Source organism: Nasonia vitripennis (assembly GCF_009193385.2).
Source record: "Nasonia vitripennis strain AsymCx chromosome 1 unlocalized genomic scaffold, Nvit_psr_1.1 chr1_random0002, whole genome shotgun sequence".
NCBI lineage: Eukaryota > Metazoa > Arthropoda > Insecta > Hymenoptera > Pteromalidae > Nasonia > Nasonia vitripennis.
Genome location: NW_022279588.1, coordinates 3,461,242 through 3,485,055, shown reverse-complemented (window position 1 = coordinate 3,485,055; position 23,814 = coordinate 3,461,242). Strand labels below are relative to the sequence as shown.

The window sequence follows — 23,814 nt, the reverse complement described above, 5'->3', positions numbered from 1 at the left end:
CACCTAACCTCGCTTGCATCTCCCCGCTCTCTCTCTCTCTCTCTCTCTCTCTCTCTCTCTCTCTCTCTCAGTCTCTCTCTCTCTCTCTCTCTCTCTCTCTCTCTCTCTCTCGCTCTCTCGTCTTCTCGCGTCAGCTGCTATCATCAGTAATGTGCAAAGTTGGCTTAGAAATCGCATACAAACAAGTGTAAAGTTCAAGGTATTATTAATACTTGTGAAGTATTTTTGGGTAAATACTAACGGAAATACATTCGATAGAGATGGGAAGGTCTGCAAATATGAAGGTGTTTAGCAGATGTAATGACCTGAAAGTATGAAATTAAAATAATTGTTACAATCATTTTATTAAATTCATTTTTCCATTCATGTTGATGATTCAAATTTACAATTAGCGAGTTATCCTTTAATTATCACAACATTTAAAAAATTAAATTACAAAGTTCATTAATTGTCACATATCATTCATGCATACTCAGCAGATTGACTGTTTATTCATTATGTATACAATTGCAATATAAAAAGCATCACTCACTCACATAAAAAAATCACTTTTAAATATAAGCTGCAAACTATTCACTCATTATCACTTACAACAAGCGTTGTATTGTGCCAACATTATTGATTGTCATTTCTCTTTTATCCGGAGTTGCTCTCTTACAACTTTTTTGAGCCATTTCCTCCAAAATTTTGCTAACTTCTTTTTCATGAGTTTTAAAAGTGCTGTAATTGAATTCTGGTATGTTTAAACCAGACAGAAACTTGTTTAAGTGTGTATTGCCTATTCATTCATTCAGCGTACCTAAAATCATGTAATAATAACTGAAACACTATTTATTTTTCATTAGATTAGTACATAGATTTTTTATGAAAACACACGTACCTATTAAAGCTTTCGTGTTTGTGTCAAAATGTAAATTTTGACCAGCGACATGATGTTGTTTATCAGTACACACACTTAAAATCACTGTGCATGTACGACACATGACATAAAATATTGAAGCCAATCCAACTCGCTTCTCTTCAAAAGTGTCCGTTAAAGATAAAACTAAATCGCATTTCTTGCAGATTAGTTGTTCTACAAGGGTTTGTACATGAACGATTCTACGACTTGCAATGGTATTTGAAACTTTGGAATCGGAGTCATATTTTAGGTTATCAACTGCACATTTTTCTTTCACTATCTTCTGAATATTTTTTGCAATTTTTGATTGCTCACACCGTATTTTGTAGACTTAATTCGATATTAGCTTGCCTTTCCAATAAAACCTTTGCTGCTTTTCACTCATTTTTGAAAGTCGTTTTCTCGCATTAGTTAACAGGTAAACATGGCGACAGCAGACTGCGCAGCAGAAGACGACGTGCGGCGTTGCCAGATCTACGTACACTTCGCTAAGCAAGCACAAGCTGTGACATACACTGTTTTGACTACTTGTGTACCGATAGAACCTCCTTAAATCGACATTTATATAATAACTGATACATGATGAAATTTTTATCTATAAATGGTATCCATGCTGGATTCAATAGCTCAACAGGGCTGAAAATGTATTAATTATTTTGAATATTTATATTCTAAAAATTATCTGATTCTAATAACTTCTTTTTTTACAGTGCATCCAACCTTAAACAATACGTACCCACTCGCAGAATTAAGGTCATTAGCAAAAATACGAGGTGATATTGATGTTTTAGAATTGGTAGCGGAATTGTTATCGGAGCTGTTAGACGTAAAAGGGCCTTCGTGGGTATCCGAAATCTGGATAAAAAGTGAACTAGATTGGACTAATTTTACTGACGATCCGAAAAGAATTGATGAAATTATTAAAAATTACGTAAGAATAAACCACTAATTACATTATAGTATTAATAATGTTTATTTACGACTGAACTGTAATAGCCCCTTTATTCCCTGTGTAATGTCCCATGTTCATATATACTTTGGCATTTACGTATATGTATAACGCCTGTGCGACTGCATTCGTGCACTCATACAGACGATGTATTATAGTTTATTATTATATTATTATTATAGTTTAATCGCGAATAAAATATATTAGTGAATAAAAAGCTACTTAAGCCCAGCTTTACAAGAAATAAAGAAATAAAATGGATTTTACGAGCGTGTATTGCAGAATAATTTTTAATAACATAAACAATAAAAATAAGTGTTTTGTTTTCCACATAGTTCCTATGATTAAGTCCTTCCTATTCTCCGTCAAAATCCGTAATATGCTGAACAGTTTTTAACCATGCAATATTACATCGCTTAATTATTTACTTTTATCTGAATAATGTATGCAACTTACAATTTATTTTTTTGTTTACAGAAATTTAACTTTTTGACTGAAGACAATCGTGCAAACTTTAAGAATGACAATTCTGTTTGGAATGTCGAGCAGATTCAAAGCAAATTATCATTAGTTTTAAAAGATGGAAGTTTTGATGATATTTGTAGTTGGATACAGGTGAATAGATTATCATGCTTAATTATCTTTCTAATTTCCAATTATATTACTACCTATTTATGCTAAGAAGTTATCTAGATTATTCCATGACGCGGTACGCATGTGCCTCATATTTTTCTTAGCGAAGAATGTGTGTAATCAATATCTCATGCAATTTGACCGATCACGCTGCTATTGTAGGCGAAGTCCCCTCTCGCACAAACTAAAAAACATTTTTTTTATTCTGATCCTTAACGTTTTTTTTGAAATTCGGGCACCATAAGTTCGATTTTCACGTGTATTTTTAAATAAAAATTTTGTTGTTATGATTATCTCTAAGAGACTTTAGTCAGTCAGGCACAAAGTTTTTCGGGAATTCCTTTCATAATAGTAAATTGACGGACTTTTACATGAAAATGTCAGATGTAAAACAAAATTATACTGGTTACTCTCCATGTTAACACAAATATTAATAAGAACCAATAGTGGAAGAGTTGTAATCTTTTATGCAATGTTATTTATAAATTGTAATAATTTTTGCATCCTCCTAAGAGACAGCTTTGTAATAGTACAATATTCCGTTTCGCTGAAACTTCGTAGAAACGCATTTGGAGGTGTTTGGAGTGCAGATAGCTGTGTGTGTGTGTGCGTATACCGTCATAATTCTAGAACCACGCGATCGATCGTAATAAAATTTGACATGCATATATGTTTTCTGGTTCTGAATTTGGTAAAATATCGATTTTTTGATCACCTCGGCTAGGTTTATTTTGCAGCTCATAAAACCGTTTAGTTGAAAAGATATCAGGATTCAAATTAGAACAATCGTTACAATTTATATTAGATTAAAGAAATTCAACTTAAAAAAAAACATCTAAACTGGAAATGATGCACTTTGGCAAATACAATTATTAAAAATTTTTTTTAATATTACGAAAGCAAAATGATGTTTAATATTTTATCTTAAATAATGTATTTTTTAACATCCTACCTTTATTGTTTAACCATTTTTTACGCTTTTGAAATGTTAAACTTTTACTTGACTCTGCTTCGACCGTGAATGAATTGACAACATTTTTAACGTTCCATTTCCCACTCCCAGAACTCAGATATTTAAAATTATCATGTTTACTTCAAAATTTACTTTTGACCACTAAAAATTTCCTGTTCTTTCCGAATCTGCTATCAATAATAGGAACCCCTATTTTTGATAGCAGATTCGGAAAGAACAGGAAATTTTACGTCCGAAACGGTATTTCAAAATTTTTTTCATGACCTTCACAAGGTCATTTCTAGGTCAAATGTTAAGAAATACTGTAATTGCTATTTAATCGCATTTTCTGAATAATCGTAGTTAATGTACTTTTATGATGAATATTCAAACCCAATGTGACAATGACCATGAAAATATTTACATTGAAAACAAAATAATTCCCTAATTTCATCGCTACCCAGGAACAACGACGTGGATGTATTAGGATTATGTTCCCTTTGGGGTGCTTTTTTAACGTGAGTCCCCTTGATTCTCACTGGGGTGCTTGTTTACTGTGAGTCCCCTTGCCTCTCACTAGGATGCTTGTTTAACATTCGTTAACAAATTTTTAGTGGTCAAAAGTAAATTTTGAAGTAAACATGATAATTTTAAATATCTGAGTTCTGGGAGTGGGAAATGGAACGTTAAAAATGTTGTCAATTCATTCACGGTCGAAGCAGAGTCAAGTAAAAGTTTAACATTTTAAAAGCGTAAAAAATGGTTAAACAATAAAGGTAGGATGTTAAAAAATACATTATTTAAGATAAAATATTAAACATCATTTTGCTTTCGTAATATTAAAAAAAATTTTTAATAATTGTATTTGCCAAAGTGCATCATTTCCAGTTTAGATGTTTTTTTTTAAGTTGAATTTCTTTAATCTAATATAAATTGTAACGATTGTTCTCACGCTGTCTTCAATTTAAATCACAATGTCTTAACGTAAGAAAATAAGAAGTTACAAATTTGATTTAAAAATTATACAGTTTGAAAATTTCTCCTTTTTTGTTGTCACTTTCTTATTTTGGTTTAGTTTCAATTTCAATAAAGAGTGAATGTAAATAAAATAGTTTTTCTTATTATAAACAAAATTTTCAACATGGGCGATTATCAATCCAATGAAATTGTTGATATGATAATGATCTTAGGCGAAACCCAAAACAATGCCAGAGCCGCGGTGCGACTCTACGCTGAACGCTTTCCTCTAAGAAGGCGTCCTACTCACGACACATTACTCGGATTACTTTGAAGAGCTCGTGATGGACATCTTCGTCGTCAACGCAGACACCACGAATACAACGAAAATGATCCTAATGTTATAGCCGCCTTAGCAGCTGTTCATTTCAATCCACAAATTAGTAGTCGACAAATTGAAAGAGAAATCGGTATACCACGAAGAACAGCATTGAGAATTCTCAATAATCTCCACTATCACGATTACCACATAAGATTAGTTCATGAGCTGAGGCCACGCCATTTTCTAATGTGTATTAACTTTTGCCAGTGGGCTTTAGGAGTTTTACAAAATGATCCAGATTTTTTCAGATTTGTTATGTTCTCTGACGAGGCTATATTTCGCAGTGATGGTCAATTAAATAGGCACAATAGTCACTACTGGTCACCTGTAAATCCCCACTGGTACAGGGCTATTGACCATCAAAACCGATGGAGTTTAATGGTGTGGTATGGGATCATTAATGGTTACCTGATTGGGCCATATTTTTTCGGTCAAAATGTTAACCAGAATAGCTATTTGGCATTGCTCAGAGATCGACTGCCAGAGCTTTTAGAGGATGTTGACTTTCGGACGTTTCGGACGTAAAATTTCCTGTTCTTTCTGAATCTGCTATCAAAAATAGGGGTTCCTATTTTAAAAAAAAATTTGACCTCCAAATGACCTTCAAATTTGATTTTAAGGTCAAAACTAATTGCACAAAAAGATGTCCCCCTTGATCCTGGACAACTTTCATCTGAACAATTTTTCTGTTCATTGCTTAATTTAGGAGTTATTAGACTGGTTTGATTAAAATGGCCCAGCCTGTATGTAAAATAAGTAAGATCGAAAATATTTTAAAATTATAATTATACTGTATATTTAAACAATATTTTATCTTTTTGAACTATAAATTTTGTTGGAGGAAGCGTGCCAAAGAATTGGCAAATGTTTTTTTTTTAATTTTATACCGACGAAACGTCATTAACATCGATTTGGTGAATTATTTACAAGGTTGAATTATTTACACTCTCCCAGTTTTGTTTCTTATTCATATTTATCAGATGTAAAAAAGTTGTAGATATTTTCAAAATGCAGCTTTTTATTGTTACAAATATTTTATCGAAACGCTTTTACAATGAAAGGCTGAAAATATTATTTTTCTGGTCCATAAAACTTTTTTAAATAAAGTTAACTTTTAAATAAAGTATATATCGTCGGTCCCTACGAAGAGTAGTAGATTTCAGAACTCGCGTCGATGACTAGTATGTTTCGTTGTTTGCCGCGACGACTAGCACGTTTCAGGGCTCAAACTACTGCTCTTTATAGTATGAGAAAAACTTTAATAATTGTTGTACTAGCTGACTCTTTGCATGTGAATGTTACTATGTACTATGTACTACTTCGGCGTTTATATATATCATCAATTTTTTAGCGTAAAGCCCCGGGGGGGGGGGGGGGGGGATTCCAGGGGAATTTGAAAAGTGCTAGTCTTTGTAGGGAGCGAGAATATGAAAAACCGAGATCAGATCATAATAGAGATATATTCAAAGAATTATTCTACTGCAAAAGGTTGTCAATTAGACTCTTAAATTTTCAACAATTTTTGAAATACGAATTGGTGTTTACGCGATCCCAGCGTTAACCGTAAAACTAAATAGTATCTTAATTTAACATTAAACTTTTTATTACTTTATTTTCAATTAATGTAAACAGCACAGCGTTATCCTATTGAGTTTAATGTAGTATCTCTCCAAAAGAAAAAGTTAATTAGACTTTAAGTTTGATGGGGTGTCGGCGCTAAAGCTTTGCAAATCCGCCACGAGGTATTTTGTATTTCCAAACTTTAAGAAAAACAAAAAGTACGATCGAAATTTTCTTTCGGTAGAACGATTTATTAAACTTAACATTACGGCGCTTCAGACTCGGTTTTTTATTTGCAAGCTTTATTTAAAAAGTTTTATGTAAAATTAGATTTTAAAGTTGGCGCTGCAATCGCAGGAGTACGCGTAAACATCTGTTCGTATTCCCAAGATTTTAGAAAAACTAAACGTTTGATCGAAATTTCCCTTAATAGAATGATTTATTAAACATAACACAAGAGCGCTACAAGCTTGGTTTTTCATTACAAGCTTTATTTTAAGAGTTATATGTAATAGAAAAATAGTGTTTTTAGCGACATCCCCTTAATCACAACTCTTAAGAGGGACACTGACCGTCGACAATCATTTTGAGAGTTTGATGTGTTTGGAGAAGACGGACGCTGTTTAGCCAGACTTTTTCCGATAGCCATTTTTGACGCTGGAAGTAGGTGGGCTTCATTGGCACCGGAATAGTTGGTTGTAGTAACGTTAGCAGGAGAGTACCTTTTCTCTCTTGCTCCCTATCTTGCTTATTACCAGTAGCTGTCTGCGCTTGTGTTCGTTATCGCTCCAGTTCTTCAATAAAGGCAGGTATTTAGTATAATAGCTTGCAGCGTTTCTCGTCGTTACTAATTCTATGCGTAAAACGGGCAAGACAAGGAATGGTGGGAAGCTTTTTGTAAATCTAGATTCGGTACTTTAGATAGATATTAGGACGAATTTGTGCGGTATTTTATGAAAGTGTCGTATCTCGACGTTAAAAATTGATAACAAAGATTGAGGGACCGGTATCTTGTGTCTAAGCTACTACACCTGTTTAGAAATGGCAATCAGCTCCTTTGATTGAGCTCAATCCAAGTCTCGTAGGACAGTGTCCAAAAAGCTCAGATTGTAAACAAGACTACGAGCAGAAATCAGTCTCCGTAAATGTTTCTGGTACCAATACGTTTACTTCTTTTGACAAAGTTTATACTCTAAACGGTAGTGATTGCGTCTTGTGCAAAGGCTCATTTTTTTTCATGTGTTCTAAATTTTAGATTTAGTTGACTACGTCCATCAGCTGGTGTTCTATTTATAACTTTTAACTATATACAGAGCTTTCTTAAGGAATCAGATCAGGTGACACATCGACAGCAGGCAAGGATAAATCTGCTTCTTTAAATTTCTCAGAGGTTCAAAAAGTTCGAACAAATCTTTGCTTCCTACAATGATTAGCCCTACTCACATTTTTTTATCTTATTTTGTTTAGCATAGTCCTTTCTTGTGAGGAATACTGAAAATCTAATTTGTGCTAGCCTTTGTAGGAAGCGTCGATATTGATCGCTGAAGTGTATGCTGACATAATTCGTCCAGGATTGAAAGTGGGTGAGAAAGATATATTGCTAAGGCTACAGTTCTTCGGTGGATATAGTCACATGACAGAACTGTGACCGCTTGTAAAATTTCTGAATCGTATATTAGATGGTTTGGTCCTGGAGCTGAGTGCTATTTAGTGTTGTTCAGACTCAATTTGTATTGGATTGGTTAAAAGTCATCCGTCCAAGTGGCAAACAGAGCTAACAAAATAATGTTGACTCCACCTGGAGCAAAATGAAGATATGTCCAGTTGCAGAATAATCCAGCTGATTGTGCAACCAGAGGGTTCGAGACAGTACAGCTGCAAGCAGTCTTTTTTGTTATGGAAGGGCTCTGAGTAGCTTACACAAGATTAGGAGACCGAAGGTGTGGATTTAAATGACAATATTTCATACTTAGAAGTTATGATGCTGTGCCTCCCAACACAGGTGCGCAACACCTTGTACCTTGCATGCACTAGGATTTTTCTTTATTCGTAAGATTTGGCGCAATTGAAAACGTTTAGGAGAACGCGGGGATAGGGGAAACTGATTACTCACAATAATTACAGTTCACTATTTTGTCCAGCCCTTTCCTACAACGCGGTGGCTGTAGTGCTTTCCACAGGCAATGTAGACATGCAGGGCTTATGCACGCACGCACGCACACACACGAGCCGCGCTCGTGCAGCAGACAACAGGCTGCAGACCCAGATCCAGTTCACTGACGGCTGGCTCTCTCGCACTCACTCTCTATCTCTTTTCTCTCAAGGATCCTGTTGGACGGCCGTCGGTGCTCCCGTGGCCGCCTCCTAGACTCCTGGGCCTTGCGGTAGCTGGCTGTTTCGGGTCTTCCTCGCCGTCGCTACTGCTTACCCTGGTCCTTTTGATGTGGTGGACTGGCTGGCATCCTAACTCGGCCGCTGACTCGTCCTAGGCTTTGGCAATTCCTAGTGCCAACACGCTGCACCTACACCACACGCGCACTTTCGCACACTTGAAAGACTCTCCCAGTCTCTTTGTTTTGTCCTGATGTCAACAAACAGAGGAGAACACGGTTCACTCTTGCACGTCAACGTTGTTCATTGACAACCGTGAGAGAACTAGTGGATTTCATGCTCGTTCTCGTGCTCGCGTATTCTTCTATATTTAGCTCTAGCTCGCGGGCTAGACCGAACATATAAGTGGCATAGCTGACACGGCTTTGCAACCCAGGGCTGTATTGTCCAAATTCTACTTAATGGTCATTCGTTCTCTGGATCTGATTGTTCCACTAACGTTTCCTGAAGCGCGTCGAAAACGTCTTGAAACTATCCACCTCTGCTTGGAGCAGATACCACCAGTTGTGCGTGTCGCCTTCCAAGGCTTGAGATATTACGTATTTTAGTTCATAGTCTTCCGGTTTGACCAACTTAATATAATTCTCTAGTTCTGACAGGAATTTCATAGGTCTTTCGCTTGCTAGACCTTTGAATTTCGGCGTTGCTATTTTCATACGTTTAGCGATATCCGTCGTAGATTCCATAGAGCCACCGTTTATTTTGATTGATTTTTCGAGTCGTGTAGACTCTTGCCTGTGCTTCGTTAATTTTCTGCATCCGCGTACATAGTTCCGTTTGCGATGCTGTAGTTTAGATCAGTTTGCGTATTTCGTTAAAATTTGACTGTAGTTTAATTTGTTGGTCAGAGAGAGCGTCATAATTTGATTAGACAGTTTTTAGCCTTTTTTTTTCATTTTATCATGGCTCTGCTGTTAATTGTCTGTTGATCTTATTATTGTCGCTTTCTTTTTTGATTCCTTCTATAGTTAAGGCTAGAGCGTCTATGCGCTCGATGGCGTCGAACTGCTTGTGTTTAAAAAATTCGTTCGTACTTGTGGCTCTCCGAGTGAATATTATTTCTCGTTTGTTTCTAATTTTTCTACTCGTTCTTCGAGTGTGCTTTGTTTATTATCTAGTGTGGCAAGCTCATACACTACAGCATTTTTCCATTCTAGCTCTTTTCCAGTATTGTCTGGGTTATGTTCATCTTGTAATTTCTGGATGGCTATAAAGCGTCTGTTGTGGGTTCTACCTGTGGCTTCTGCCATATTGAAATAGTATATATTATGCCGCAGACATAACTAAAAAAAGGCCAATAGGCTGTATTGAAAAGAGGGAAAACAAATTTTTTTGAGAGACCCTTTCTACTATCTAATTATGGTGATTGAGATTGCCACCTAGATGGTACCTATCCTCGTAATACACTCAATTATATGTAGGCTCGTGGAGCATTAATTTGCTCATTTCATCGGTTATCTTTAACAGCTCTAATTCGAATGAGTTCGAATGAGTAGAGAGAATCGTTCGTTCGCGATTCGGAATCTTTTATCAGTACGCGCCGATATTGTTTCGATCCGTTTGCTAGTTTCGGCTTCTCCTTTGATGAATTCATCGAATCTTTTTTCTAAGACGCACAGATCCCTGTCGAGATTCAATACGTTCCTATGGCAGGTCTTCACATTCCGATCAAGCTTTTCGAGGTATTCGAGATCACGTGTGCTGCGCTTAATTAGCGCCCAGACTGCCTTACAAAGATTGTTGCTCTGCGAGCGATATTTGAAGAAAAGGAATCATTCATGTGTAACTAAGTGTTTAAATGTCTCAATGATCTCCCTTGAATAATCTCCCCGTATTATATCAAACCCTGGTCCTTGTTCGGATGCCAATAAAATGGTTCGCGGATGGTTAGTACGCGACCGCGTGAGATTCGTGATCCGAGGTTAGTAATGAGGAGATAAACACACTCGAAGAATGATGAGTGACTTAGATCCACTCCGCATCTGTCATTTGAGTAGACATAAGCCTTCCCTATCCTCTAAAGTGGAAGAGCCACTAGAGAAGAGCTGCACGTGTGTGGCAGGAGATTAATAGTGGAACACCTGATGGGGGGGGGGGAAGAGTGGATGATAATGTTCAATAAATAGGTTAAGCTATAGTTTATATTATATTCATAAATTGTAAACATTTATTCTTTTAACTGAATTAACATACGATACTGAATCTCTGAAGCTATAGGAGGACGGAATGGACTGCACGCATACTTTTCGAGAGCCTGGGGCTCATAGACTACTGGGTAGGAGAAGACCGGAGCTGGAAGCGAGAGCTACCCTTCGTCACGTACTCAGTTTGAGATTTAGATCATTAATGCTCGCTGCTGGCTCCGGGGCTCCTTACATACCCGTGTCGCTCCCTCTCTCTCCTGTGCTATATGCTCGCACACCATCTAACAGCGCTCAGGTAGACTATTTATATTATGGCTACTAGCGCCACTCAGTCGGTAACTTGCCTTCGCCGGCAAGTTATCCGTTGCTGCTCTCTTACCTCCCAGGTGGGGCCTGCTGTCTCACGCTCTTCTCAAATCCGCCGGGCCCGCACTTCTTACTGGTACCGCTTCGCTTGCAGTCCGCGCGGATACGGAGCCATGCATCGGTGCTAGCTGATTGGCTCGCGACATGTAGAGGACCAATCAGCGCGCGCGCCGATGATGATCGTTCTCGCGCCAACGTTGACGGTTAGCTAGCCCCTTTCTCGAACTTCAGGACAGGCTGGCGCCGTCAACAACAAGCTGACTTGCTTATTTTTTTCGCTCACTGGGACTTTGCCGCATCGACTCTAATTCCTCGTTGCAACGTCGCAAAGTACGTGCAGATGTTGCAAAAGAGGCAAAGGTTGAGGTGGACTAATTACAGAATGCAGCTGCTTTACAAAACTTAGAGCAATTTTTAAATTTTACGAAAATGTTAAGTGTATTGGCGTCTGCGCATCAAAAGTAGTTGAAAGTAAAAAAGTTAAAAGCAATCGGCGAGCAGGATTATTCGATGCCGATAAGTTCAGGTAGGAATAGTTTGTTGAGGTCGTCTTTTGAAGAAAAGCTAGTGAATTTGAAATATATGTGTACTAATTTAGAATGGTGGAATAAGTGAGTGGATGCTGGGGAATCAAATCAATATTACACAAATTTCGCGGAAGAAAATACGACTGGCCCCAGCGTAAAAACTCTCACGAGATAGAGAGAAAAACCGTAGCAATCAAACACTATTCAAACAAAGGAAATTATGCAAATCAAAAGATAAGCTAAGATAAGCAAAAAAGAGAGAGAAATGCAATTAAAATTAACATTATCGCCGCGAGGTACCTTTTCGCATGCTAGAGATCTCTCCTACCTTAATCGCAACGAACGTGCACGGCTCGACCAGAAGCCCTGGCCGCACGTCGGTGGGATGCACCTTCCTTGGTCGCAAGACGCCTCGACGTCTCGAGGAAATCTATCCTGGACCACGAACAGACCCTTTCAGCCCTGCCACGTAGGGGATGATCGCCGGGTGAAGGTCAGCACATCGAGGAAGCTCGCTCGTTGCCGACGTCCCAACACTCGAAGAAAAATACACAGCACGCCGCTCGAACAACTTACACACACAACGCGACGCACGATACAAAAGAAAAGTTAACCGTCCTGAAAAGGACGTTCGTGAAGACCGGATACGCTCGATGTACAAATTCAAGAAAAAAAACGCAAATAGACGCTCATAAGCTAAAGTGACTGGTTCCTCGCACACTACTGTAACTAGCAGAAACTCGGCTGTTAAAAGGAAAGGAGATTCTATTCCTGTTGAAGTCGATGCAGCGGCTTAACTCTATTCAACCTACTAGTATTTCGCGCATACCACTGTTATATATAAATATCTTTCTCTTTCTAATATATCATTTTGAAATAAATTAACAATAAGATAATAACCCCATTAGCATCAAATTTTTTAAAATGTTTTAAAAACGTTTTTTCAAAACCTGAATACGTTTGTAGATTTATGTGTGTGAAACGTTTTATAAAGGTGTTTAAAATGTTATATATATATATATATATATTGAATTTTAATATACATATTAAAAAGTTTTATAAACGTTTATAAAACGTTACAAAATTACTAAATTTAAGAGATTTTAAAAAGCAAAATAACAATTTGTTTAAATAACATCTGGGAATAAAGTAGTTGCCATTTTTTATTCTACCAACCGGATGGTTTTTTCCAAAAAGGGCAACCATTTCTTACCCAAGTATTTTTTAGTTATTAAGTTATTTTAAAGCATTTTATAAAGGTTTATAAAACGTTTTAATGTGTATGTTAAATTTTGTTTAGCGGACATTTATGTTTTAAAACGACTTTTGTTATAATTTTGTAATGTTTTAAAAATGTTTATAAAATCCACAAACGTATTCAGGTTTCAAGAAAAAACGTTTTTGAAACATTTTAAAAAGATTTGGTGCTATTACGGAACCATAATTATAAAGAAATGATAGAAATTGATAAAATACATTATTAACATAAATTGTACTCACAAGGAAAGGTACCCAACCCGAACTCACCGATTTTGATGATTTTCATATATGTTGTAGAACATAAAAAAATAAGAGACACGTATTTTTTTTTTATCGGCTAATTTTCACTTTTAAGGGGTAAAAACCTACCCTAAAGTTAACCCCCAAAAAGCGTTTTTTTTAAATATCTCGGCTTAAAATTAATATTTTTCAATGAAACAAATTGGAGGTTATTTCTTACAAAAAGAGCAAGTATTTCATGGTGATTTGAAGAGTAAGAGTAGCATCCCCTATTTTTTAGGGGTTGAAAACATATATTTTTTGGCATAATTTTATAATAAAAATGTTTAAACCGACTAAAAAAAATTGGAAAAAATGTTTAAACATCCTTAATAACAAAATTTAGTTGACGTCTTTCGGTGTTTTCATAAATATTACCCCTAAGGGGGTAAACCACCCCTAACACAAAATAACTGTAAATATGTAATTCAATACATAATATTTCGTAGAAAGTTTGTATATAGAGGTTTTCGAGGTCGCTGATTACAAATCTGTTATCAGATTTTGAAAATTCAAAATGGCGGATCCAATATGGCGGACGGAAATATCGAAAAAAAATTTTATATAATAAAAAAGTTTTAAACGACTAAAAAAATTGGAAAAAATTTGTAAACATCTATAATAAACAAATTAAGTTTTTCGATTTTTTCATAGATACTACCCTTTAGGGGGTAAACCACCCCTAACACAAAATAACTATAAGTATACTTCAATCCATAATATTTTGTAGAAGGTTTGTATATAGAGGTTTTCGAGGTCGCTGATTACAAATCTGTTATCAGATTTTGAAAATTCAAAATGGCGGATCCAATATGGTGGACGAAAATGTCGAAAAAAAATTTTAACTTTCATAAAAACTTGTTATAAATGTGTTATCTTTGTAGCCTGTACATGTGAACTAAAGAGCCTTAAACCCTAAAGCCCTAAAGAACAAATAGGCTAAATGGTTGTGCTTTTTAACCAAACCACCTCAAATTCCTAAATTTGTAAACAAGAAAATTCTGTGTGTGAAGCAGTTTTATAATTTCCGTAGAAATTGTTATCAGAATGTTATTGAAATTCCTTTATTGTAAATTCAACTTATAATGTATTTTTGTTTATAATATTAGAGTATAATAATAATCTACAATCTTTTATCTTTTGCCATAGTGCATTTTTTGTATTGAGCATAAAATATACTATTTTACGATGTTTTTACAATAATGGTAGTCCTCATAAAAGTGTTTAAAGCACAATGCTTTTTTGCACCAACCACATCGTACAATTGCAATGGTTGTGCACCCTTCTATTTCACAATGTGTTGCACAAGACTTTCCAAAACTGAAATCTATAGGATTATCAAATTTATCTGGTTTTTCATTGACGTAACCGCTTTTATACCAGGAATATTTAAACAAATCTATATATCTCGGTGAAGACAGTTGGTTGTGAACCAATGATTGAAGTTTAATTATATTATTTCTCACATGTAAATTCATATCATGATCCATTAACATTACATTATCAGAAAATGTTCGGACAAAGTTTTTCCAAATACGGAATCCATAGACATCAAGTGGTTGTATTTTTCCTGTGGTTCCAGTTGGAATTTTTTTATGTTAATAATTTTATTTTGTGGCATTGTTTCTTCTATAACTTTGTCACAATGACCACTCCAAGAATCAAGTAATAGTATTGAGTGATGGCCTACATAGGGATAAAATATTTTTTCCAACCAGATTTTGAAGTGATCTGCAATTAAACGACTTACTAATTAACTGATCAACGATATTACAATGTAAAAATTGTTATTAGTTCCCTTACTTGTTGTTAATTTTCCAGATTTGGATGCTTCCACGTACACGTTTTCTGGTATAAATATGTTTTGTTCTACAATAGGGCCAAACTTGCCACTTGGTTCCTTTAAAACAAGAAATAGCGGTGACAACAGTTGTCCAGTAGCTGATATTAGTGGCTGTATAGTATAACTATGCGTTGTTGCTGAAATTGACTGTACCAGACATTGCACTTGCTTTTCTCCTTCTACTGCTAATGTTCTTCCAGAATGCATTTCTAGCTGAAATCCGCTCTGATCTGTATTATACAAATTTTCGAGTCCAATCCTTGGTATACACGATTTAACGTCATCGATAAATGCTTCAGCTTTAGCCGTAAGTTCTGCACTACTTTCTAGTGTTTTTCTTGTTATGAACTTATTTATTTTCCTAGAAACTATTCGGTGTGCTTGCTTAAATTTGAGTAACCAATGTTTCATCATGGATAATTGAACCACTGTCGAGAGCTGCTTGAAAATTATCCAGGGTATACTGACAAATTTGTGCTACTTTTTCTCTATACGTGCCACCTTTATTAATTGAATGAGCCCAACGACGTAGCTGACTAATAGATGATACTTTTTTGAATCTGTTTTGCACTGTTTTGAGACTTAAATTTTGCTTCGTTTTGCTACTTCTCCAAAATTCTACAGCTCTTTTTTTGGATTCAAAATCTAGTTCTTCATTATCTGCTGTACATTGATTTGTTGGTGCTATATCCGGATCAGGAAAATGATGCACTTCATCATCAATTATTTCCACATTATGGTCTTTATACTCTTCTTGAAAATCCAAAGAGTCATCAGTAATCATTTCTACATCGTTGAAATGATGTGTTGCATCTATTAAAATTTCTTTTATTTTTTCGGCCAACTCTGTTTCGTGATAATTCGTGACACTATCTGGTATGTTTAACGCTTGAAAGTATGCTAATAATAAGTTTAGAACGTTTAACGGATTAATTTTCATTTTTCAATCTAAAATGAAAACAAGCGGTAAAATTTATACAAGCTGTGTTTTTGCATGTAAGGCACGACTGCTACATTTCTACCAGAATAAAACGAGTGAATGTAAATTGAATCAAATCATTAATTTATGCATTGGAGAAGAATTCTCGTTCCACTTTGTGATGTTCGGAAAACTCTATTTTTGGTTTTATTCAACTTTTATTCACTTTGAAATTGAATAATGTAAATCTATATAAAATCACTAAAGAAAATTTTCTACAACTGTATGATACCACTGACAAACAAAAAGACGTACTATTCGTACTTTCCGGTATCGAACTAGAATACCCACAAAACTCACTCACTGCCTAAAAAATAACACAGGCAGCTGAGGTAAACACTCGATGAAAACAATCTAAAAAAAGAACATACTGATTCGCACATATTGTCAACAACTTTTATGAGTGAAAGACATTTATCTGTGGAATTATCATTGAATGTACGATAACATTCATTAAACTAATGAATGCATATAAAATTCCCTTTCAATAACAACGTGTTCTTTAATTGCAAATGAAGTTCGAGTATTAATATTCTTTTATGTATTTTTACCAATAACAAAAATTATCATAGTAATATAATAATAATAATAATAAGAAGAAGAATAAGCATAATTGCAATAGCAATAATAACAGTAATACTGATAATAGCAATGATAATGAAAAATAATAATAATAATTAGAATAATATTTATTATTAAATTTAGATTTTTTGATAAATTCATTAAATCGTATCAAATAGTATTATTATGGTATTCCAGACTGTAAATATTTTACTATAGATACAATAATCATTACTTCGAGAATTCATCTAAAAAACGTTTGGCTTACGAAATAATTGTAACAATGAAAAACTCCCAAGTTTGACAACATTAAATTTTATTACAAAACGCAAAAGAGTTTGATAAACTAATTTTATTAACCTATGTTTTTTCATTTGCAAAAAAGTGTGGACTTTTTGAATTTATAAAATTATATAATTATGCAATTTATGAAATACTTTATAATTTATGAAATTACTTTTGAAATTATGCTAATTTATAAAAGCAGAAAAATAAATAATCTTTGATTGAAACATAAAACGAGACGTTATTTGTTACATACAAAATGATAGAATAAAATATCGGTAATATGTCTATACTCGTGTCTACGGTAAAGCATAGGCCTTAGGCTTGTCTGGAGGTTAGGGGTTTGGAGTCGTTTGGTTAAAATGCACAACCATTTAGCCTATTTGTTCTTTAGGGATTTAGGGTTTAAGGCTCTTTAGTTTACATGTACAGGCTACAAAGATCACACATTTGTAAACAAGTTTTTTTGAAAGTTAAAATTTTTTTTCCATATTTCCGTCCACCATATTGGATCCGCCATTATGAATTTTCAAAATCTGATAACAGATTTGTAATCAGCGACCTCGAAAACCTCTATATACAAACCTTCTACAAAATATTATGGATTGAAGTATACTTATAGTTATTTTGTGTTAGGGGTGGTTTACCCCCCTAAGGGGAAGTATCTATGAAAAAACCGAAAAACTTAATTTGTTTATTATAGATGTTTACAAATTTTTTCCAAATTTTTTAGTTGTTTAAAACTTTTTTATTATATAAAATTTTTTTTCGATATTTCCGTCCGCTATATTGGATCCGCCATATTGAATTTTCAAAATCTGATAACAGATTTGTAATCAACGACCTCGAAAACCTCTATATACAAACTTTCTACGAAATATTATGTATTGAATTACATATTTACAGTTATTTTGTGTTAGGGGTGGTTTACCCCCTTAGAGGTAATATTTATGAAAACACCGAAAGACGTCAACTAAATTTGGTTATTAAGGATGTTTAAACATTTTTTCCAATTTTTTTTAGTCGGTTTAAACATTTTTATTATAAAATTATGCCAAAAAATATATGTTTTCAACCCCTAAAAAATAGGGGATGCTAACCTTACTCTTCAAATCACCATGAAATACTTGCTCTTTTTGTAAGAAATAACCTCCAATTTGTTTCATTGAAAAATATTAATTTTAAGCCGAGATATTTAAAAAAAACGCTTTTTGGGGGTTAACTTTAGGGGAGGTTTTTACCCCTTAAAAGTGAAAATTAGCCGATAAAAAAAATACGTTTCTCTTATTTTTTTTATGTTCTACAACATATATGAAAATCATCAAAATCGGTGAGTTCGGGTTGGGTACCTTTCCTTGTCAGCTTAATTGCATTATGATTTGTTGACAAATCTCTTTACAAAAAAGGGAAGGGCAACCCATATCGATGGCCATGGTCAGTTATATGTTGCTGTATCAAAGACAACATAAAAAGAAAATTTAAAAATGTTCACTAGTGATAAATGTAGTTACAATAATAATAGTATAGTAACAAATATAAATATGTATATATGGGCTATTTCATGCCAACCCGTAGAAAAATGTTTCAATTCTCAGCCAAAATTTTTTTCAGGTCCAATATATCCCCAAAAGAACACACAAAATATTTCAGACCTCTAATTGCCCCCTAAGCAAAGATATAGCCGTATCAATAATTGAGATTTTTGTAATTTTCACTGAAATAGCCAACTTTAATGATTTTTTAAGGCATGATAGAAGCATTTTAGGTAAAAACTAATAAATACCTTTTTTTTGGAAATTTCCTGTAGAATTTGAAAAAATTATTTTTATGAGCAAAAGCAAAGAAAAATAAGTGATTCTGATATTTTTTTAGAATTTTTCACGCACATTTCATACCATGTTAAGTCATATTTAAAATTCGCGCAGTGCTGGCACTACAAAATTAGAGAAAAGAAAATCGCGTTTACGATACGACGTTTCCGAAGACGCCGACACAATACGACGTTCTCGGAGTCGCCGCCACGATACGACATTTCCGAAGACACCGCTACGACACGACGTTCTCGGAGTCGCCGCCACGATACGACGTTTCCGAAGATACCGCTACGACACGACGTTCTCGGAGTCGCCGCCACGATACGGGTTTATTCCACTCAGCCATCGAGATGATAAGTTAAATCTACGTACTTTACACTATCGATACATATAGTTATACAAGTTTTTTCTTTGAAAGAAGGTGCCTTTCGTCAAACTAGAAAAACAAAGAAAGTAACTAATACGTGCTTTTTTCGCATTATACTGTTATTTCGTTATAAAAGATAATATATAACATTTTTTTCTATTACATAACCTGTTTAACGATGACAGGCAACTTCTGTAACTTTAACTTTATCATTAAATTTTCACATTGTCAGGCAAACATGTAATTACTAATTTTTTCCACTACATATTTTAACCATGAAATTGTATAAGAATTATAAAAATGCAACTGTGCGTATACAGACATTGCATTAAGGTAATAAAGAGAAAAAAACTTGTATGACTATATATATCGTTAGTGTAAAGTACTTAGATTTACCGAATCATCTAATGTATGATTATAGAGGTTGTACTAGTAGGTTGAAACAATTTCTAGGCTCGTTATGTTAAAAAAACATGCAGATATGCAGTCAACAATTAAATTAAAAAGTGAAATAAAAAATTCCTTATTATTAACATACTAGTTCCATCAGTCGTATATCTAAAAATCATTTGCTATTTTATATAAGTTTATAAGTTCATACGTCTAAATACTCGTGTAATGGCATAACTTTATCATAGTTAATTAGATTTTAATAAAAGAAATTTGGAATAAAAAGATCAAGTATAACCTAAAATGAATATTTTCCTTGGGTGGAAATTTAATCCAAGTTAGATAATTAATATGAAAATTATTTACCTGGTGGTCAAAACCAATCCAAACAATTAAAAATGCTTGAAATTATAACAAACTATCTTGTTTTGATGTAAAAAACGGTTATATATTAAATATCATATAAAATCACCCAGCGTTGCAAAACTGGTACATAGCTGTAATCATGAATAAAGGGTTTTAAGTACTGAAAAGTGTATTATTAATTGTAGAAAGCTCGACCTATTTCAAACCACGTCTAAATTTATAGATTTTATATTGGCATAGCCAGAATTTGATTTTTAGTACAATTATGTGTAGAGAGAGTAGTAATTCTCCTACGTTAACTCGATCACTCGGTGGATATTTAAAAATAGAGTGATTTTGGCTCTGTCGGTCTTCCTGAGGCAATTTGTGTGTGAGGAAGAAGAGAAAAAACCCAAGGTTTTTCTTTATTCTTCCTCCGACGATTTGGTGGACAATGACACCCTCATCAGGATACACACAAAAACAAAATCACTGTTTAATCAGTCCTAATGTAAAATCGCTATATACAAATATCGACAAGACACTCGTCAAAAAAAGCATTGAAAAGAGGTCCGCGCAAATCGCATAAAAATCCGAAATACCTCTCGATGAAATTTTGTTAGCTAGCGAACTACTTATGGAAAACACTTATTCTCAATTTAACGGAAAATTCTACAAACAACTTTTTGGCCGATCTCCGTTCCGATCTCTATTCCCAGACATTGTTATGGATGACCTCGAGACCGATTGTCTATCAAAACTATCTTTCCAACCAATTTTCTTTTTCCGATATGTCGATGACATTATCACATGTATTCCGAATGACAAAATTTACGAAACCCTTGAAAACATTTAACTCATACAACGATAGACTACAATTTACTCACGCAATTGAAAATAGTAATTCCATAAGCTTTCTAGACGTTCTAATAATAAGAAAACAAATTAATAACAGACTGGTACACAAAACCAACATTCTCAGGCAGAATTTTGAACTATTCAGCTCAACATCCAAACACACAGATAATTGCCATGGTGTACAATGTCGTCGACAGAGCGATAAAACTAAAAAATAAGAAATTTTACAATAAAAACATCGATGTTGTCAGAAAGCTACTGTTTGATAATAGTTATCCAAATGTATTTATAGAAAAATATATAAAGAAAAAATTGTTCACAATAAAATCAAATGAACAACCATCATGTTCAAACACCAAACACACTATAATCACACATTAAATTTTGATAATTTTGACATAAAAAATAAAGAGCCCAATCTAAACAAAAAATTGATTTTCTAAATGATACATATACACCCACAAACTGATAGCATTAATAGGAAGGAAGACACACAGCAACTCAGCGATGTATACACACACCTAATACACCGCTAAAACGTAAACAAAACAAAAGCGATTGACGTCAGAATTGTGACGTCGGTATAGAAATTGTCAACAACCCGCTTGTTTCCCTGCACATTATATAAGTGCGGTTATCCGTTGCGGGCAGTAGAGGCTGTGTAGGGTCGGCCGCATCTGGGCTTTCCGGGTACGAGTTAGCGAGGCGGTAAGCGCGGCGGGTGAATGTAAAGGAGTCGTCCGGAAACAGGTGAAAGAGTGTCGCCCGATGCACGAGCTCGGCCGGAGTGTCGCTCCACGAGGAGGAGGGCCGGGGGTTCGTACGACCGTATGCATGGGTAATGGTGTGAATGAGTTCGGCTTTGTGACAAAATTCGGCAGTTTTCAGCGGTTTATCTAATTTTCTTTGTTTTGCGAGAACTCAGTTTGTGTCTGAAGTGTTGAGCAGAAGGAGCTTTAAGCGTGAATCTAAGATCATGAATAAATAAGACAGTCACAGTATAAACCGCTTGAGTTCATAATTTGAAGCATAATTTGACCATCTGCTCCACCTCCTCTACTGACCAAGGACCCCTCCTGCTCTAAATTATATGATACGGTTGAGCTGCGGTAAGATTCGGTGGCGCGAGAGTGCAGGCGTAAGAAAAAGACCTCGCGGTCTTGACGATTTGGTTGTCTGACGCCCCTTTATTAGCAGAAAGCCTGCACTTTCGCTACGCCGAGGAAAACGCGTGGATGGTGCAGAATAATATTCCGAGTAGAGCACAGCATACAAGAGCTACAGTGTTTCAAGCTATACACTCTTGTATAAAATCTTGTAATAAACGCCTTTCAAATGTGTAAAATAATTACATCATTATGTGAAGTCGTGTACCTCTGGAAAGGGTTGATACGTCAAATATTATATAGTACGGGAATTTCTATTTGTAATGATAATTACTATAAATAAATAAAAGTACAATATGAATAAAAAAATTTTTTTGTTGCAGACTAATATTAGTGATATAACTAAAGAGCCTAAATTTATACGTGCTTTAATGACTGCCATTTTGGAAACTTCTGTTGGTTAGTAAACTATTTTCTATTTCAGAAAATCTAAATTTATAAATAATATTATTTATGTTTTGTTTGTTTCTAATTGATTTTATAGAACAGTGCAAAGACAAATGGGTTTTAAAAGTAGAAATTTTTGATAAATTGCAAAAATTAATCCAACGCTATGTAGACGCAGATGCGTATTTAGAACTACAATGCCTTTTTGCTGTACAAGCATACATCAGCAAATCCAGCCATCCTGCAGGTAAGACGCCTATTCAAATAATAAATGCGAGATAAGAGATAATTAATTTGCAACTCAAGATCATATTATAAATAATCTCTCGCCGCAAAATTTCGCCGCCGCCAGTTCAAGAATTTTGCTCCTCAGTTACTGCCCCCAATTACTCCGCTTATTTTGTTTACAATTAAAAAAAGCCTCTTTAATTCCTAAACATCGTACTCTCTTTATTCTGCAGTAAGTAGAAGGAAATTTAATGCAACAAATTCATTTACTATTCTATGAATTTATTTATCATTTTAGACGATTTTTACCCTATTATAAATTGCTCGTAGTCGTGGTACCCTACTTTAAATCGTCTAAAATCAGAAAATCTGACAAAATACTGAAAATTCTTGTTTCGAATGCAATATAGCTTGCAACTTTCGATAGCGATGGGATCATTTTCGACAATTTTTTTTCAAATTCACGATTTACGGCTAAGCTGTTCAGTAATACCGGAAAAAATAATGTTCGCTCGGCCAGGTAATAAATTACCCGGGGTGCATTAAAGGCTATTTTTTGGTAACTAGTAATTGGCCCATAACTTTTTGTTGACATATGGTTTGGAGGTGCTACCCATGTTTTTTACGTATTGTACGTCTAAATGCATGTGAAATCTTTGTCGGCTAAAGCCGAGGACTTTAACTTGAGACGGTGACTGATTTTTATGTGCTTGGGTGCGTGTACATACATCCAATTAATATGATTAAATTTGTCCATAAGTTGAATTCGATTCAATTAATGTTATAAATTTTCATAATATATGCAAAGGCAATGAAAAATAAGACATTCTGATTTTTTCAGAATTTTTCACGCGCGTTTTATTCCTTGTAAAGTCGTATTTGAAAATCACGAAGTGTTGCCACTACATAATTAAAGAAAATAAAATCCCGTCTAGGATACGACTTTCTCGGAGTCGCCACCACCATACGACGTTTCCGAAGACGCCGCTACGATACGACGTTCTCGGAGTCGCCGCCACGATACGACCTTATTCCACTCAGCCATCGATACCGACTACGTAAAAATTGAAATTCTCTCATTGCTTCTTCTTAGCTCCTTTGACTTACACAACACTTGCGTTATATAGAACAGTTTTTAACGCATTTTCGAGCTCCTCATATGCCACATCTCCCAAATTTTAAAATAGTCCATGATGATTACGTTCCAGCCAGAGATTTTCAGATTTGTACTTGGCTGTAAGTCTTCGCCAAGAGCAGCTTGAAAACAAGACCAATGTTTTGAGGCACGGA

At 34.8% G+C, this 23,814-nt stretch overlaps 1 protein-coding gene across 1 annotated transcript in view; it reads left to right on the top strand.

Annotated features, from left to right (window-relative positions):
* Eif4g (eukaryotic translation initiation factor 4 gamma) overlaps positions 1 to 23,814 on the top strand; it is a 163,969-nt gene that overhangs the window by 112,915 nt on the left and 27,240 nt on the right. Inside the window, 4 exon segments of the mRNA NM_001167859.1 lie at positions 1,612 to 1,832; positions 2,328 to 2,465; positions 22,233 to 22,308; positions 22,394 to 22,543. Coding sequence (NP_001161331.1) covers positions 1,612 to 1,832; positions 2,328 to 2,465; positions 22,233 to 22,308; positions 22,394 to 22,543 — 585 coding nt within the window.